General features: G+C 31.0%; 2 protein-coding genes across 2 annotated transcripts; both read right to left on the bottom strand.

The window, feature by feature from the left end:
- LOC139518881 (fructose-1,6-bisphosphatase 1-like) lies at positions 1–7,034 on the bottom strand. The gene is made up of 7 exons (XM_071310547.1): positions 6,748–7,034; positions 5,188–5,350; positions 4,786–4,878; positions 4,222–4,362; positions 3,643–3,780; positions 2,995–3,111; positions 1–1,450 (listed from the first exon to the last, which is right to left on the bottom strand). The coding sequence occupies exons 1-7, from the start codon at positions 6,924–6,926 to the stop codon at positions 1,265–1,267; spliced, it is 1,017 nt and encodes a 338-aa protein (XP_071166648.1). The 5' UTR covers positions 6,927–7,034; the 3' UTR covers positions 1–1,264.
- A 4,470-nt stretch (positions 7,035–11,504) lies between these two features.
- LOC139518849 (spermatogenesis-associated protein 24-like) lies at positions 11,505–19,242 on the bottom strand. Its single transcript, XM_071310472.1, has 7 exons — positions 19,076–19,242; positions 16,781–16,858; positions 15,315–15,377; positions 14,240–14,370; positions 13,707–13,777; positions 11,934–12,957; positions 11,505–11,618 (listed from the first exon to the last, which is right to left on the bottom strand). Exons 1-6 carry the CDS (start codon positions 19,226–19,228, stop codon positions 12,737–12,739), a joined length of 717 nt encoding a protein of 238 aa, XP_071166573.1. The 5' UTR covers positions 19,229–19,242; the 3' UTR covers positions 11,505–11,618; positions 11,934–12,736.
- Positions 19,243–19,509: the final 267 nt, after the last annotated feature.

Genomic DNA, 19,509 nt, shown 5'->3' with positions numbered 1-19,509 from the left:
GATATTTCATATCATTTATTGTATTGTAATGTAGAATATCTTAACATTATTGCATTATAACCCTTTCAATTTTAACAAAACATTCCCTCCATAACAAATAATAAATGCATTAATATGTAAGGTACATACTATAACTAATAGGAAACTGAAGAAATCCAAGGTTTTTAATATGTCAAAACCAAAATGTGCATTGTTTTGCTTGTACTGTAAGTCAAAACATTAAATTTGGTTTAATTATGATTGTAGTCTATATGTTTGTTAGCATAATGCATTTGGCAGTTTTATATGTTCACAACATATTTGTGTCTTTGTTCAGACAAATATCTTATTTGCATTTCATATAAAAATAAAAAGATGAGACAACTCTTCATATGAAACCACATGATGAAAAGTTAAAAGTCACATTTCTACATGAAACGTAAAGGGAGAAAAGTCATCAGTAAGACTTCAGTTTTCACCATAAAATAATTTAAAAAAACATACAGGAATGGTAGATTTTTTTCCATACATAAATTTGCAACCACAATTTTCTTAGAAAACAAAAAATAATGAGAATATTTATTTGAAAAAGAACAATTATACATTTCAGAAAAATGTTGGATTTCAATTGTCTGTTTGTAAAAACAATCTTTTGACATGATAAGATAATCTATGTTTTTTTTTGTTTTTTTGTTTTTGTATATGATTTCAAATAACCATTTACTGAAAAAATAGTTTTACATTGAATCAAAGTTTCAAAAATAGATGACAACAACTTTCCTTCTCATTCATTCAGCTTATAATGATGGAATATGCGTAGGTGAGCAAGCATGCAAAATGTGAAAACCTGAGATCAAACTCTTTAGTTAAACTGATAATACAGTTTTATATTTCATTTTCTCATATAACAATTTAAATGTTTAAAACAACCATAATAAATAATATTCAACATAATACAATTTTGAATGAACAAGACAGTTTGATGAATCCAAACTACATAGGGTTCAGACATTATGTTACAAGAGAATCTGTTTAAATATTTTTAATTTAAGGGAAGTAAAGAAAATCATTTATTTTTTCAACAGTGACACCAGCATTTGCTAAGACTAATTTTCTACCCCATTTATAATTTACCTAATTAAAACATTAGTTCTACAAACCCAAATACATTATGACAAAAAAGTATGGCACTGTCATTTTATACTGTGAGAAAGACAGAAAAATCGCAATATATAGCTGTGAAAATGAATAAAATTATCACAAAGCTCAAACGTAATCAGTGAAATTAACCAAATGATTTGTACATGTCTAGAACATCTTGAACATCATCTTTAGAGCCCATGAAGACTGGACAACGTTCGTGAAGACTTGTTGGTTGGAGTTCTAGGATCCTTTCTTTCCCTGTTGTAGCTGTACCTCCAGCTTGTTCAACAAGGTAAGCCATGGGATTGGCTTCATACAATAAACGTAACTGAAAATAAAGTTATATATAAATAGACATTCATAAAAGTAACATCCTTCATAGCAAAGCAAATAGTCCTTTAAGCTATAGAATGCTAATAGCTGATTTGCATGAAATTTGAATTAAAGGTGATGCAGGGAATACACCAATGAGAGAAAAAACACACAAAAGATATTCAATCTTGAGCAATGGAGAAGTCAAATACTAATTTCACTATGACCAAAATTTTATATAAACCCTAGTTTATCCTTTTCATTACACTGATCATTCCATATTGATAAAAATTTCATAAGGTTTTCTATATGCATTGGGTTTTGAATAAGAAAGCATATTCACCCCCTAAAATATATATTCACAGCGCAAAACGTCACGCTTTTATGTGAATCATAAGAGGCAAATGTTTGACATCCAATTTGTTTTGGTAAATAGCTGTTGTTAAATACATATTTTTCTCTATTGGAACACAGAATAAAACAATTACTATCTTTTGTTTTGATAAATATGTGTGTGACTTGAAAACCTTTATAACTATTGAAAACCCAGTGACATATTTTTTTGGACATTCAATATCAGTTTCACAAAAGTCAATAAAACCATTTATTATACCTGAGTATGTTTTTTATGTATAAAAAATAATGAAATAGTTGTGCTATTTCATTCCAAAGACTATTTGCCAGTCAATAGTTTCAAAGACTGTCACCCCGGTTAATAGTTTCATAAAAAAATCCTCTTTCTCGTACTTTATCATGCTTATTTTTCATTGGACAATAATAATGGCATTGAACATTTTGCTTGGCAACATCAAACTCTAATATTGTAAACGGTATAATATGTTTGTGTCGATTGTAATTTCACTTACAAGAAGCAATTATAAAAGAGCGAAAATCTTCACGCACATTTTGTAAAGATCTAAAATATATAGTATCTTATTTATAATATGGGTTCGGTCGTAGTATTCTTAAAGTGAATTTGCTTTTGGTGTACTTCAGCTTAAATTTATCATATGCACGGAAAATTTAACACAAGTATTTCTAGTCTTGATTGCAATTAATGAAACATTTACAAATACAAGAAGAACTAGAAAAAAAAAACGTATAGTCCATCTTGTGCATGTCAAGTTATGTGATATTTTTTTCTTTTCTTTAAGATGATAATTTGTACACTTTTAGAAAATTAGTTAATTTTGTACATGTATATAAAAACACTTAATGACTGTGTTGTTCAGTATAATAAAACACCTAATGACTGATTGTGCGGGTAATGGCAAGTTTGTTGTCACTTCCCATACCAACTATTGCTCTCGGCTTTGCCTCGAACAATAGCAGGTAGATACAGTGACAACAAACTTGCTATTACCCTCACACCCAGTCAATAGGTGTATAATATTTACCTCATAAAAATTGTATATTATTCAACAAATGAAATTGACTAATTGACAAATCAATTATAGATTTTTTTGGAACTGCTTCTGTTCTAACTATGAGAAAATTTTGTCAATCTTCCTTCCCCCTAAATTTCAAATAGTTTTGTCGTAGAGAGTCCAGACAAATTACCTTTCCTTTGGGAGCCTCTGATGTGGCAGGGTACATAAATATTCCACCATAGACTAAAGTTCTGTGAACATCAGCCACCATAGATCCTATATATCTGGCACCATATGGCTTTCCACTCTGTAGAAACAATGTCATATAATCATCTAGAGTTTGATGTCAAGTAATCAAAGAAATCCTACTTCTTTAAACTGAATATATAACCATATAAACAAATCTTTTTTAGCAGTTTTTCAATCATATTTTATGTAGAAAATTATTTGTGGCATGCAACAGTTTAAATTTGAAATGATTTTAATGAATCAGAATTTATCTTGCTAATACTGATTTTGATAAAGGTGATTATAAATTATGAATGAATACAGAAATACAGTTCAGGATTTTTTTTAAAATTTAAAATTTTAATTGTTGATGGTTTTTAAATAATAAGAGTAAATCATCTGAACTTGTTCAATTTGGGAGAAACATTTTTTCAATGCCATTAGCAAAAGGTCTTTAATACAGATAAAACAACATTTACAGAATAACTTATCAAAGAATTCAAAACGAACAACACATTAATTCATGAATGGGTGTAGCGCACAAGTTAATTATCAGTGTTGTTCTTTCAGAATTGAATATTTTTCGATATTTGACATTTTGTTTTAATACCTTAGGGTATTTTTTACTCTCCACATATTTAGCTGTTGCCTGATCCCAGTACTGTGAGTATCCTTCATTGATTGAGTAGATTTTCCCCCTTGGTTTTACTTTAATATCTGGTTCAGTCAAAATAAATTCTCCTATGGCCTGAAATAATGAATAAATTGACTCCATAAACATTGTTTAAATTATCTCAAAACTATGGACATTTGAGCTGTGTGTGAAGAAAAATGTTGTTTCATTTCATTTCATTTTCTAAAACAAAAGATCACAGACACTAGTTGGTTTTTTTTTCTTTATTAAAATAAATTTGCTGCCATTCAGTAGTTACATGCTTTTTCAGTAAACTGTAATTGTACATTATTTGGACTCAGTTGGAAAGTTGTTTCATTGGCAATCATATGTCATCTCCTAACTTTATAAAACATCTAAGGATTCATTAAAACTTTTTCAAATACTCATAAATATCTGCCTTGTGAAATCTGAGCATTAAAAATACCTTGGCTATTAAGGTTTGAAAAAAAATCCAACCCCTGTGTAATGTAATAATTCCATATTCAATGATATTAGCATATGCAAATTACTCACAGGATCCAACATAAAACCATTAACTCCATTTCCTATAGATAAAACAATCATGGTAGCACTTCCATACAGGGCATAGCCAGCTGCCACCAGTTCTGTTCCTGGTCTAAGGGCATCAGCTGTGGTCACTGGTTCATCATCTGCCTGTAATAAATACAAAAAATATGAAAAACATATTTATTAGAGATGGCACATCCTTACCCAATCTCCTAAATGGTACATTTTTGTAGTCCTTTTTGTTGTTGTTTAGACTTCTCATTCAATTTACAATTAAACCAGGGTAAACTAGACTAGATTTTGAAATGACAAACTTCCCAATATTTGGACTTATTTATGGGAAAGTTTGTGCTTAGCGTTTTCAAATCCCCAAAATAAGTCTGAAAAGAAAAACAGTTTATAATAACATCTTGTATAAAGAAATGCTGTCAAGCTTTTTCCACTCTCAAGTGAACTTTTGCATTTTTTATTCTGACAATCTTTTCAATATGTTGATGTAAAAATGGTAAAGTTAATGCTTTCTTACAAAGTTTATGTTATATAAAAATTTGTGTTATTCTGAAACCTTACCTTCCTGTAGACACCAAATATAGATCCTATGGAAACTAAACAGTCAATGTTTGATGAACCATCTAATGGATCAAAACACACAATGTATTTCCCCTGAAAAAAATAATAAATTATAACTTCATTATCTTATCTTTAAGTTAAGACTGCTGTCATTTGAATAAATAAAATTGAGAATGGAATTGATTATCAATCAAATATTTTTTTAATTATAAATAAATTAAGTTAAACCACAAAACAAAGACTCTTTTTAAAATCTGAAAATATTTAACAAATATTGCAATCTAGAACATATTCATTTAACTGTAAAAATACATTTACAGATTTACTGTTCTCGTAAAATCTATTTATGTACATGTTTAAAACATGAGAGTAAAGAATTGCATATATATATATTGACCATACCTGTTTCTCTGGTTCCACTACAATGGTTGTATCATTTTCCTCTGACACTAACAAACATGTTAAATATGAAGACTTTAACATATTAATGAACAGATCATTAGCTAAGACATCCAGCTTCTTCTGTTCATCCCCTGATGTGTTTGCTATTCCAGAGATTCCAAACCTAAAGATTGAAATTATACAATTAACACTGCTTATGTGTATCTGTAATTATAAAGCTCAATCTAAGAATGAAAAATACCATTCAACCAACACAAAGCTTTTTTAAATGTGTTACTTTTTACAATGTGTAACTGTTATTACCATTGTTATTGTTCTTTAGGCTCTAGTTTATTGATGTACACATTTTAGTTTTGATTGATGTACACATTTTAGTATTGATTAAACTACTTCCAATCCAAGAGCAGATGCTCTCCAATTCTTGAACAATGCTTTTAAATTGTTTTAAAAGGTCAAATATGCCATCTGAAGAAAGCTTAAGTTTTACTGTGCATATTGCTATTTGTTTCTTTGCATATTGCTTTATGTTTCTTTAACTTACATTGCCTAGAGGAATAGCGAAGGGTTGAGATCTCAGAAAACATATTTAACCCCTCCGCAGTTTTGCACCTGTCCCAAGTCAGGAGCAAGTCTGGCCATTTTTAGTCTTGTATGTTTTTAAATTTAGTTCAATTATATGTTTTGGAGTTAAGTGTGACGTTCATTTTCACTGAACCAGTACACAATTTTATTAAGGGGCCAGCTGAGGCCCACCTCTGGGTGCGAGATTTTCCCGCTGCTTTGAAGATCCATTGGTGGCCTTCAGCTGTTGTCTGCTCTTTGGTCGGTTTGGTCTCTTTGACATATTCCCCATTTCCATTCTCAATTTGAAGTGCATATGTGTGTTATGTGTCAAAATCCAATAAAGGAACAGTACAGTCTTATATAAGTATATATATTGGTTTTGAGGAAGGAAGGATATGTATGACAACTTTTCCTAAATATCTAGGCTTATAACCACCAGTTTGACACATTCATGAGGGTGGTTAAGGTGTTTTTTTTGTGCAATGGGTTTGGCCATTTTTATTTCACATGCAGCCGTTATTCATCGTGTTTCGTGAAATCGGTAAAAAGATCAACAAGCAAGAAATTTTAAACTGTTCTTTCTTCGTGAATTGGCAATTTTATTTCACGTTCTTCCGTGCAGATACCCCTTTTACACTCCTCATTCATTGTATAGTTTTGCTCTATAATTTTGTGTAGTTTATTGAAGCACTAAAATTTTAAACTTTTTTTATACAGTAATGAAATTTATCTTCAATAAGTTTGACATAAGATAACCAATGATTTTTAAAGTTGGTTGTTAAAATCCTTGATATAACAAACATTCACATTTGTGATAAGGATATGGGACTGATATCCTGAATAAAATCCGGATCACTTTATGTAATCTTATGACATGTCAACCTGCACTGCATGACTTTTGTTAAAGAAATTGTACTTTAAAGAAAAAATATCTATTGTCAAATTAATATAAACATGTGTTTAATCTTCACAGATGATCTTATGTACAGAACTTACAGTCTGTGTATTCCTGCCTTTCGTACGGCTGATGAAACGGCTTTCACTGCAGTTTGGATAAAGTTCATAAGAGCTGTAAAATCTCCAGTTGCATGGGGATGTTTCTTCTGTTCAGCTAAAATGAACCTAGTTAATGTCAAAGGTTCCACATCAATAGCTTGACCGGACGAACTGCTCATCTTGACAATTTATATTCAGCTTGTTGATAGTGTACAAAAATGTTGAGACTGCGTTGTTTTCGCCAGAACGGCCTTGACCGGATGATTGACGAATGTTAATGTTTTGATTCGTTAAAAATGACACACCCCCATGGACTGTTCTAAATGCGGAACAGATTCGGGCCTTGACCTCAAAATAGTTTTGATAACGGACTGGACTTTGAACGTTCCCGTATTTTTTTTGCCGTAGTTCACAAAAAAATAATTAATGGTGCAATTTATAAAATGATACATGTTTTTTTTCAATCTTTTTCTTTTTTACTTAAAAATCAAAACAAAACAAAAATGAAGTGAAAATATAGAAGTACAGTATACAAAAAAATAATGAAATCTTATAAAAGTCAAAAATCAAGTCTAAAATAAAACAATTCACAAGGCATGGGCTCCATAATGTGTAGCATCCATTTTTATTCTAGACATGAATCTAAAATAACTATCAAGTTGACCCCAAGACAGCCTAGGGTCATATAAGCAATGCAAACATAAATATAAATAGAAAGCAAACTTGTGCAATTGGATTTTTCTAGGTCTGTTTATTGTCATATTAAAGGTTTTAAATATAATGTAATGTTAATCAAATTGAATTTCACATGATCACCCACACAATGAAGTTAATTGCACAAGTGAATATAAATTCATTGAAGTTTCACAGCTTATATTTTGACAAAATTGAACCTTATACTGGCTGTTTAATGCAAATTATTATTTCACTATATTACTTTCATTATAGGGAATCACTGAAACAAGAATGGAGCCCCCCCCCCCCCCCTTTTTTTTAGGTCAGTCAGTGCCCCTACCCCCCACCCCTTTACATACAGGTCTGGATCCGCTACTGTTAAATGTCATTGACCTTGACCACTAACCTCAGGTTATTGTTGAATTATAAAAAGGGATTATATATCTTTCACAGAGACATATAATAATTGTATGTCATCCTTCATTTTTACTATGATAATCAACTTCAAAATTTTGATGGATATCAAACATGTAAGGCAGCAACCATTTGATTTTCTGGGGGGGGCTATGGTTTTTTTTGGAAAAAAAAGTTTGTTTCCAGTTTTTGGAGAAAAAACTCATTTGTTTTGAATTCTGAAAAAAAAAATTGTTTGTTACACCCTCAGCTGCCACTAAACGTAATGCTAAAATTGAAAGAAAAAAATTGTTTTCGACTTGTCGCGAAAAGAATAGATTGTTAACCATAGCCCCCCCCTCAGAAAATCAAATGGTTGCTGCCTAAGGGACGACATCAAAAGATCAATGACGGATAAAAAACTTAAATCGAATAGTTTGGGGTGGGAGGGTCAACATAAAAATAATTGAAAAGCATATTGCTCTTTTTTTTTTTAATCAATCAGCCCAGACATGGCTTATAAAAACCTTTAATATCAAGCTTATTACAATCCTACAAAAAATGTCGACTTAAGACAGTTACAAATTATACATTTTTTATATGACTTCTTGGACATAACTCTTAATCAATTTAATAACTAGTTAGCACTTTATTAATTCTTTCAAGACATTGCTGATATAAACCTTAAATGATATTTCAACCAGATGCTCCGCAGGGCGCAGCTTTATACGACCGCAGAGGTTGAACCCTGAACGGTTGGGGCAAGTATGGACACAACATTCAAGCTGGATTCAGCTCTAAATTTGGATTGTGATTAAAAAGTTGACACAGCATAGGTTTCTGACACATAATGAATGTGGTCTAATGAACTTAAATTTTTTTTTGCCTTTGAGCAATTCACTATGCTGTTGAATATTAATCCTCTCAAAAAAATGTTTGAAGAAATTTTCTTTTTATTTATGAAATCTGAAATGAAAAAAATTGAACCCCCCCCCCCCCCCCCCTCCCCCAATTTCTTTTCACATCCCCCTTTCCCTTATTCCAAAACTGATCTCAATTCAAATTTCTAATGGAGTTTGCAACAATAACTACTCATTTAAATACATATTAAAATGTAAAAAAAGTGCTTGTTATCACTGAATGGTAAAGATTGTTTTAATTTATCAGTTGGTAGTAAAAGTGAATGTACATTGTATATTGTATAAAGCAATGATTTAAGTTGATTCAACTACTATTCTGAACAAAGAAAGATAACTCCAATTGAAAATATGAAAATTTCTTGCTATTGCACAATATAGTGCAATTAGATATTTCTTGCTATTGTGCAATACTGTGCAATTGAAAATATTTGCTATTGCACAATACTGTGCAATTGAAGATTTCTTGCTATTGCACAATACTGTGCAATTGAAGATCTCTTGCTATTGCTGAATACTGTCCAATTAAAAATTTCTTGCTATTGCACAATATAGTGCAATTAGATATTTCTTGCTATTGTGCAATACTGTGCAATTGAAAATATTTGCTATTGCACAATACTGTGCAATTGAAGATTTCTTGCTATTGCACAATACTGTGCAATTGAAGATCTCTTGCTATTGCTGAATACTGTCCAATTAAAAATTTCTTGCTATTGCACAATACTTAATATAATAATTTTGGATCCTGATTTGGACCAACTTGAAAACTAGGCCCACAATCAAAAATCTAAGTACATGTTTAGATTCAGCATATCAAAGAAGCCCAAAAATTCAATTTTTGTTAAAATCAAACTTAGTTTAATTTTGGACCCTTTGAACTTTAATGTAGACCAATTTGAAAACGTGACCAAAAATTAAGAATCTACATACACAGTTAGATTTGGCATATCAAAGAACCCCAATTATTCATTTTTTTATGAAATCAAACAAAGTTTAATTTTGGACCCTGATTTGGACCAACTTGAAAACTGGGCCAATAATCAAAAATCTAAGTACATTTTAGATTCAGCATATCAAAGAAGCCCAAAAATTCAATTTTTGTTAAAATCAAACTTAGTTTAATTTTGGACCCTTTGAACTTTAATGTAGACCAATTTTAAAACGGGACCAAAAATTAAGAATCTACATACACAGTTAGATTGGGCATATCAAGGAACCCCAATTATTCAATTTTTGATGAAATCAAACAAAGTTTAATTTGGACCCTTTGCGCCCCTTATTCCTAAACTGTTGGGACCAAAACTTCCAAAATCAATCCCAACCTACCTTTTATGGTCATAAACCTTGTGTTTAAATTTCATAGATTTCTATTAACTTATACTAAAGTTATGGTGCGAAAACCAAGAAATGCTTATTTGGGCCCCTTTTTGGCCCCTAATTCCAAAACTGTTCGGACCTCAACTCCCAAAATCAATCCCAACCTTCCTTTTGTGGTCATAAACCTTGTGTTTAAATTTCATTGATTTCTATTTACTTATACTTAAGTTATTGTGCGAAAACCAAGAAAAATGCTTATTTGGGCCCTTTTTTGGCCCCTAATTCCTAATCTGTTGAAACCAAAACTCCCAAAATTAATCTTAACCTTCCTTTTGTGGTCATAAATCTTGTGTCAAAATTTCATAGATTTCTATTTACTTAAACTAAAGTTATAGTGCGAAAACCAAGAAAATGCTTATTTGGGCCCTTTTTGGCCCCTTATTCCTAAAATGTTGGGACCAAAACTTCCAAAATCAATCCCAACCTTCCTTTTGTGGCAATAAACCTTGTGTTAAAATTTCATAGATTTCTATTCACATTTACTAAAGTTAGAGTGCGAAAACTAAAAGTATTCGGATGACGCAGATGACGACGCCAACATCATACCAATATCTGACCAAAAAATTTTCAATTTTTGCGGTCATATAAAAACTAGTAAGAATTGTACATGTTACAGTATTTACAATTCAGGACAGACATAGGGACACCCAATATTTATATGTCCTCAACATGGTTAGTGGAAAAACTCTTTCCCATTCATCAACATTGTTTAATGAGGTCATCCTCTCCTAAAGCATTCAGTTTTTTAGAATTATATAATTTAGTATTTTCATTAATCAAATCACTTGAAAATAAAACAAGAGTGAGCATGCTGAAAAGTCTCATCTGCTTATTAAACATATTGCGATTCATCTTATGTTGGAAGTCTAAATTATTAAGGTTTTACTGTAGGCATCCCATACATTTAAAAGTATTCATCAAATTGAGTTCAAGATCATGTCCAGGCACAGGCAAGGCAGATTTGTTCACCATTGTACAATCATACGTCAAACCACATACAGGGGTGAGGGCTATTGTTTGTATCATCGGAGAAACAGACTGATTTGTGAAAATTGAACATCGACCAGAAAAAATAGTGCAAAGGACATATGAGCCCTGCCAGACAACATGCCCACCATCAGAAATTCCTGTCATATTTCCACAGAGAGTCACCTTGACCTGGATTATTTTGTGATAAGCTATTGCTACCACTAGGAAAGTTTAAATAATAGCAACCAGCCATTTTAAAAAGAGGGGGTTCCCAACCCAGAGTAAAAGGGGGGGGGGGGGGGGGGGGGGTTCCAACTATATGCTCCCATTCAAATGCATTGATCGGCCCAAATAAAGGGGGGTTCCAACCCCCGGAACCCCCCCTCTGGATCCGCCACTGGCAACACAGTAACAGAAACATTATTTAAAGAAGGATCATTCTTTTAGTTTATTATACAAAGTAATAAGGAAATAATTGTTCTCTTTTTCAACATTTTTTATTTGCAAGCATGAACAATTAATGCAATTTTACTGTAACTAACAGGCTATTATTTGAACTTGGAATTATTTTTAATTATGGAATTTGCATAATTTCTTGTGTTTAAATTTTTTTATAAATTCCATGTTTATTTTGTATTATGATCTTTTGAGCGGTTAATAACACTTTCCATACAATGTATTTTGGTTAGATAGTGTTGTGCGCGGCACAGTACATTCTATTGAAAATATACTATTTTCTTTGTAATAGAAAGAATAATCATGGAATTTATTAAAAAATTCAATAACAAGAAATCAAACAAATTCCATAGTTAAAAATAATTCCAAGTTCAAATAATAGACTGTTTGTTGTACCTTTTATTAGAGTCTTGCATATATGAGGTAAATATATTTTTCCATAACTTCACACTCTCCATTTGACATCATTTAATGAACCACATATTATACTTTTATGACTGAAGATACTGTGTATATAAACAAAAGGAGATGTTTTGTATATTGTAAACTCAGAAAGTTTGTGTGTCATTTATTTCTGCGATTATTGAACAAGTGAAATATGAGAGATCAATCATTGTGGTTTCAAGAAACACTGCATACAAATAAGGCTTTATAACAAAAAAAATGTACTGTCCAAAATTACGTTTTGCAATAATAAAACATACCAAACATTTCTGAATGTAGGGTATAAGAAACACTGCATTCAAATGAAACTTTCAGATCTTTTTCCCAGTAAAGAAAATGATTGCAAAATATTTTGTTTGTACAGTACCTCAATGAGAACACCAAAAACTGAAAAATTGACATCAATAACAGACACGTGTCTACATCAAATCATCATCATAAATCTACTTTCACATATCATAAAGAATACACATATATATCAAACATAACATATATATATATATATATATATCACACCTAGCTTTTATAAACCTATGAATCTGCAAATTTTATACTATGTTACTTTAGTGTTGTACTAAAATTACAGTATGTCATGTCAGACAGAAATATCATTTGCTCTATTTCCAAATTTTCATACAATTGTACATGTACCATAATTACTTATTTCAACTCTTGCAGCGGCAGCAATTTTATAAATAGTATACAAATTAATAGCTGCCAATATCATAATTTAGCATGTTTATAATCATTTTCTGTCACTTTTGAGTCAATAAACTAGTTTTAGTTTTATTTTTTCTTCTGCTCTGGTCTTCCATCATTTTTGCTATATACCGATCCTGTTTCTTTTGAATTTCTAGTTCATTCAATTTCTTCTTATAAACAACTTCCTGTTCTTTTACTTTGCCCTCCAAAAATTTTAATTCTTCAGTTTTTGATTCTAAATCATCTTGCTGTTTTTCACACTGTTTTGTCACATCTGTAAAACATAAATTTGAATGTTTAACATAACATTAACTTGTCTGATAATCAATTAAGCATAAAGGTTCCTACATACAAGATACAAGTCTTTTAATTTGACTAACCCCAATTTTGGGCAAAGTGTTTATGATAAAGCTAGATTTTGACCAGTTTGTTTATTGTTGGATGAAATTTATTTGTATACTGTTGACAAACAAGAAAATGTGTTCTATGTGAACTAAGCACTTGGTCAGTGATTGTATAAGATAAGATAAGATAAGAATTTTATTAATCTAATCAAGAACCCATAAAGGGCATCATTTACAACACAATATGATTGGAAAAAGCAAAACAGAAAACTAATACCATACTATAACGTTATGGACAGGATCAGAGCCTAACATATATACAAAGAACAACAAGAACAGCTACTTTATAACTCAATAAAAGAAGAAGACTTTGCAATTTTCAAATTCATAAAGGGACATAACTCTAGATTCTAGAATGGTTAATGATATACTGCCAACATTTTAAACTCTGTCTGAGTGTTGTGGTTCTAAGCATTGTGAATGAATTTTATAAAAAAAAAAATTGGTGAGGGAATCTTAAATTAGAGTGTAGAAACTAAGATCATATGGTCAAGGATGTCACTTGCCAATGGAGGGGGCATAAAAAAATATTACAAAATTAACAATAATTCATAATATATGGAAAATTACAGTTATTGAATTATCTACTTACTGACTACTAGTTCCTACTTTATCTTACCTGTATATTTGCGTTCCAGTTTTATTGACTTTGATGTTTCTTGAATGGCTTTGGTCTGAACTGTCCCAAACCTAAAAAAAACAAAGAAGATCAGTAAGTCATCTTATTTGAAATCAAAACAACCTACAGATCAGCAGTCATTACAAAAAGAAAGTCTGTTCAATAAATTTTCTACATCCAAGGGCCTTAATTCTGTGATAAGTTGATTAATTTGAAAAAAAAACACAAAAAAAAACCATTATTAAAATATTCATTAACCAAACAAATCAGATCAAGAACTGCAAGCATTGCAAAAAGAAGTCTTGACAGGAAAACTTTGAATGATGCCCAAGGGCCATTACTCAGCAAAAGTTAAATATCCAGAATGCAACTAATGTACTAAAAATCAGATCAATATCTGCTGGCATAAAGGAAAAAGATCTTGCCAATTGTTTTATTTTAGGGGATGGAATGATTGAAAAACAAACATGAGTTACACTATATGCCTTGGCCATTAAGTAGAACACCAACTAAACTATTTCAAAATTTCTTACGCTTTCTGAAAAGCTGCCTTTTCTCTTTCTATCTGTTTGGTAACAACTTCTATTTCTCCTAATGCAAACTCCAGTCTGTCAGATACATCATTCAGTTGTTTCTTTGTATTTAAATGAGATAATCTCTCCTCCTGATAAAAATTATAAGAGTGAGAATGAAGATCAGCAAGATAATTTCTGTGGGTCCATAGCTTTTTTAAGATTTAGAGGTACATGAGGAGAAAAGGAAAGTTTATTCAAACAAACCACCACAGGTCTATTTTAATGGTATTTATTGAAAAAAAAAAAAACATTGTAATTGTTTTAACCATTTTATCTTTTAAAAATTTTCATGAAAAAGGACAGCATATCAACAAACCAAATGTTTAGTGTCAACAGGGGTCGAAATTAGCGCTGGTCTGATGGACCAAGACCAGTAGAATTTGCATTGGAACAGTAGATTTTGTCACTGATGGTGCCGCGAAATTGAAAGAAATTTGTCCATAAAAATCACTGATTGCCTTGCAATCTTGGTCTGTTTACAAAATATTTACCAACGAAATCAATTACACATTACTGGTGTTCGGGTGAGTGTCCTACACAACAATATAAAACGTTGAAGTTTTTGAAAGGAGTCAAACTGCCTGACAAAAAAATTAAATAAGTGACATTCAAAAGGAAGATCAGATTAAAGTTTATGAAATTGATAACAGCCTGAAAGAGAAATGTAAATATAAAAAATCCTGGGAAAAATATCCTTTTTGCAGGACCAGTAGATTTGAGGCCAGTCCAGTATATTTTTAGTCCACTGGTCCAGCTGGCCAGTACACAAAAAGCTTAAATTCGACCCCTGAGTGTTAATGTTCTGTCGTTTAGTCAACAATCAACTGCCAGAATTAAGTTTCACAAACTAATAACATTAGTTAGAGATGCGGTCCTATAATATCCATAAGTGTAATATCACTTATTTTCTAAACTGGTTTCCTTTTGCCTATCAATACAAGAACGTAAATAATATCAGACTTAGACTAAAATCTGATAACTCATTTATGATGTATCAAAACAAGTAACTTTTAGATACAAAATACAAATTCACCTGCAAGTCATTCTCTGCTTCTTCTAATTTACTTCTAGGAACATAGTCATCTCTAATACTTTTCTGAAGAAGATAAAAGTTGTTACAAGATGATCTTATCTGAATTTAATCAGGAACATTTTATTATTTATTATGCATATTCAATCAGGTTTTTTTCTTTTTACAATACCAATAAGCTGAAATTTGTCAATTTAAAAAAATTGTGAATAATGTTTAAAACTTGATAAGAAAGGGGTTAATATTAGTTTTTAACTATTAAAAAAAAAAGCAACACCTGATTGGTTCATATTTTTTTTGAAGAATTAAAAACTTCTTAAAAATGTCTTTGATACTCCTTATGGAACAATAAGAAGTGTTCTTTTCAGGTTCATACTATTTTCAAATGGTGTTATTGATACCGACTATCAGTTAAAGGGGCACTAGCTACGAGATATATGAAAAATCTAATATATTATTTTTTTGGCTCAATCATTAATTAAATACAAATAGTGAAATTCCTTTTAGTAACCAATAAGGTTCAATTTTGTCAAAATAAGCAAAAAAACATTGATTATGAGTTATTCACTTGCAAGTGAATAACTCAACCTCATTGAATCCATATTCATGTGAATTGTATGTGTAAAGTTATTTATAGGAAGAGAATGTCAACATTTGAAAGTGAAACAAAGGTAAAACATTTGATTGACTGATTCAATCCACAAATAAACATTCTAATACAGGTAAAAACGATGATAAACATTTATTTTTTATTTGTAATATGAAAATAAATAGACCTATCATAATGCAACAGCACGTGTTTGCTTAATCTATTTATAACTATATTTATGTTTACATCGCTTATATGGTCATTGAATGACTATAGAGGTCAACTCGATAAATAATTAGATGGCGTCTAGACTCAAATACAAACGAAACGAAGCTACGTATTTTCATGCCTGTTCCTTGTTTATTGTTTTATTTAGACTTTTAATAGTTTGGATTAATTTTTAACATTTTTATAAATCAAATATGAGATTTTGATTAGAATCGGTGAGCATGAATTTGACAGCTAGTGCCCCTTTAACATTCTAAAAAAAAAAGACAAAGTCAACCACTGGAACTTTATGGTAGATTTTTTTTTATTTCAATGTTCGTGCTTCATGCTAACAGCCTTTTACTTGTATTATGGGCTAAAACTTTTTCACAAGTTGATTAGTAGGAAGAGTATTTCAAACAGTAATGGTTTGCCAGTAAGAGGTTCAAAGTGAAAACAAGATTTTGCACGTTGTATTCTAATTATATATATATAAGTTGGCATATTCAAAATTTTTAAAAGTAGAGAGTACAACAAGAATGCTTATTTTCAACTATTAACTCTCTTTTGTATAAAATCACTCAAAATGCTCTTATGACTATGAAGCAGTAAGCATTAAACTCATTCTGCCATTTTATTACCATTAGCATTCATAGTGAGAAAATTCACCAACCTGTAGGTTCTTCAACTCTTCTTCATATATGGACTTTGAAGCAAAACTTTCTCTCATGGAATCTTCATGACTGGACAACTGAAAAGAGAAAACATATAAAGGATATACTGGTACATAAAAATAAACAAGTATACCCCTTCCAAATTTAATTCTCCATGTTTTATGCCTCAAATACAGCAAGGCATAAAACATGGAGAATTAAATTTGGAAGGGGTATAAAAAAAGTTGGCTGGTAGCACACTGTCCACACTAGGGACAACGAAAATCAAAGGACGATAACTGTATACTTGAACCAATAGCTTATTTTTAAGCATCAACCTCATGGAAATTATGATAGGGAATTTAAGCTCTGGAATATTGTATCAACTGGGAAATACATGTTTATACTCATTATGCAGGCTCTGACAGAATGTTACTACATAGAAAGTTCACAATTGAGAAATCATCACTATTGCTATAATAAAAGTTTTGTTCTCAATCAACCCTCACTGTCATTTCTATATAATATGTAACTCAAGATATGAGGCAGACTCAACATAATTTCTTCATCCTTTAACTTGAGTTTGATGGGATAGGTTGTGTTAAAAAGATTCAATAACCTTTGAATTATTTAGAAGAGAGGAAATCATCACATAGCAGAGCCAGATGATGAAATTAAAGAATATTGCATTCTACCTTAGAAGCTTCTGTATGAAGTCAGTTTCATACGAATAGTCAATTGTGATAATACTGAACTACAAGAAGAAAGAGACTTAAATTGTATGAACTCTGACAGATATTTGTAATTTTTATCTGATTCATATCATCCCTGGAGTAGGCTGCTTCAGGATAACTGTGTACTGGCTTAAATTGCTAATAAAAATTAAAACTGACATTTTTAATATGGAAATGAGTGAGGGGGAACCTGAATAGGAGCAAACCAACCTGGGTTCTTTGACTAGATGATTAGACATCCTATACATCATTAAGTGCAGTCTGCTGAATGTTATTGGTGGCCAATTATGTGTGTATACTTTAGCATATCAGATAAACTACAATGTATGTGTATTTAGTTCAAGATTACTGTGATGTCCCATGGCTGTTTGTCAGTCAGAACAGCTGTTGGACGACCAAGTAATCGCGGACTATGTGTATTATGGAACCTGTAACAGACATAATGAAACATTTATGTATACATAAACTTCTTCTGTTTTAGTGTTTCACAAGCAAGGGACCCATCTCATATCATGTACATTGTAACATAGTATTTGCAAACAGAATTTCTTTATAAGGCCATAAAAAAAGAATAGGTTTGTTTGACCAAACCCTACCTACCCAGAAAAAAGCTGCCTACTCAAATTCTTTTATTGTCCTGATTTGAAGAAGTTTTTTTTTAATCAGATAAGCATGAAGACTAATAAACATCTGATATTTCAATTTCTTTAAAAAAAAAAAGAAGAGAAAATGCCTACCTACCTACCCACTGTTTCAACCTTGGGTAGGGTTTGGGCAAACCAAATATTTTTAATTGTGGCCTAACAATATGCAAGTAAAACTTTATTTGGATCGGCATATTGACAAACAATACAAACATAAGCTCTAATGAGCTTTTCACCGAAAAAAAAAAATTCATGCAAAAAAAAAAGAACATAAAGTTAGTACAGTATTTGCTTCTAGACCTGTACTGAGGCAAATACATTTTGTAAGCTATATGTGCCCCATATAAAATTGGGCCAGACATAACATCATAAACCTGAGGGAACAGTATATATATGTTACAATGTACCAAATAAAATTACATGCATACATGGGCGCAGCCATTTTATGAAGGGAACATGACATAGAGATAAAAATAGATGGCTCTCTGTGATTGGTTGTTATATCATTTATTTTTTTTTTTTCTGGAAAGCATTATGAATGAAGTTTCATGCAGGCACAAATTTGTCCTTAAATGTATATGATGAAGGGCCGGAAATATTTTTTTTATGTTGATCAAAATTAGGGAAAAATTTTCTGCGAAATCATAAGGTATCGTGAAAACCCCCAAATTTCACCAAGAAAAGCCATAGGTCCATATATATTTGAGTGCGGTAAAATCATAAATAGATATCGAGCTTCAATTAGACAACAGCAGTTTTTCCATAATTAGTTTATTAAAAACGCCTTTTAAGGAGATAATTGCTAAAAATAGCATTGCCGGCAATGGGGCGACCATTTGGTACTTTATATTCTCTAACAATTAATATATATGTTCCTGCAAAAGGCTGCATAAATTGATAAACATGAGCTTAAACATCAACTGAAATTTTCACGCACATCTTGAGATAACTTTTCTATCACATTCTTTTGAGTAAAAATAATGTCTTGCATCTGATTTTGAACCAAAATATGACTTGGTAAATCTACAGTTTCTGTAACAGACACCGAACTTTCCATCGTCGTGATTGCAACAAATTCTTTCGGTGTCATTTAATTTCTTGTAAGATAATATAAATTTTCTTTGTTTCAAACGCCTAAATGAGTTAGAAAAAATTAACACTAAATTTGAAATAGAAAACCAATCCTGGACTTTTTGTTATTCCATACTTACTCAATTAATTCTATTATACTAGAGTCTACCAGTTTTGAGATAAACAGAATTGAAACATAAGTTTATGAAGACATCAGACTTATAATTACTTTTTTTTAGGAGTATATTAAATTACGACTACAATTCAACTTTTCCAAAATAAATTCATTGCCTGAACGGT

The sequence above is a fragment of the Mytilus edulis genome, chromosome 4, assembly GCF_963676685.1.
Source record: "Mytilus edulis chromosome 4, xbMytEdul2.2, whole genome shotgun sequence".
In the NCBI taxonomy this organism is placed as follows: Eukaryota; Metazoa; Mollusca; class Bivalvia; order Mytilida; family Mytilidae; genus Mytilus; species Mytilus edulis.
Note: the sequence above shows the minus strand (reverse complement) of the source record. Positions and strands in the feature narration are given on the sequence as shown.

Excerpts from the sequence above, each read along its gene's own strand:
- LOC139518881 (XM_071310547.1), bottom strand. The coding sequence starts at position 6,926 with ATGAGCAGTTCGTCCGGTCAAGCTATTGATGTGGAACCTTTGACATTA. Across the intron at positions 4,363-4,785 it reads TATTTGGTGTCTACAGGAAG|GCAGATGATGAACCAGTGAC; the intron begins GTAAGGTTTCAG and ends TATTTATTACAG. Across the intron at positions 3,112-3,642 it reads AGAGTAAAAAATACCCTAAG|AGTGGAAAGCCATATGGTGC; the intron begins GTATTAAAACAA and ends TTGTTTCTACAG.
- LOC139518849 (XM_071310472.1), bottom strand. The coding sequence starts at position 19,228 with ATGACACCGAAAGAATTTGTTGCAATCACGACGATGGAAAGTTCGGTG. Across the intron at positions 16,859-19,075 it reads TAGAAAAGTTATCTCAAGAT|TTGTCCAGTCATGAAGATTC; the intron begins GTGCGTGAAAAT and ends TTCTCTTTTCAG. Across the intron at positions 15,378-16,780 it reads AAGAGTTGAAGAACCTACAG|AAAAGTATTAGAGATGACTA; the intron begins GTTGGTGAATTT and ends TATCTTCTTCAG.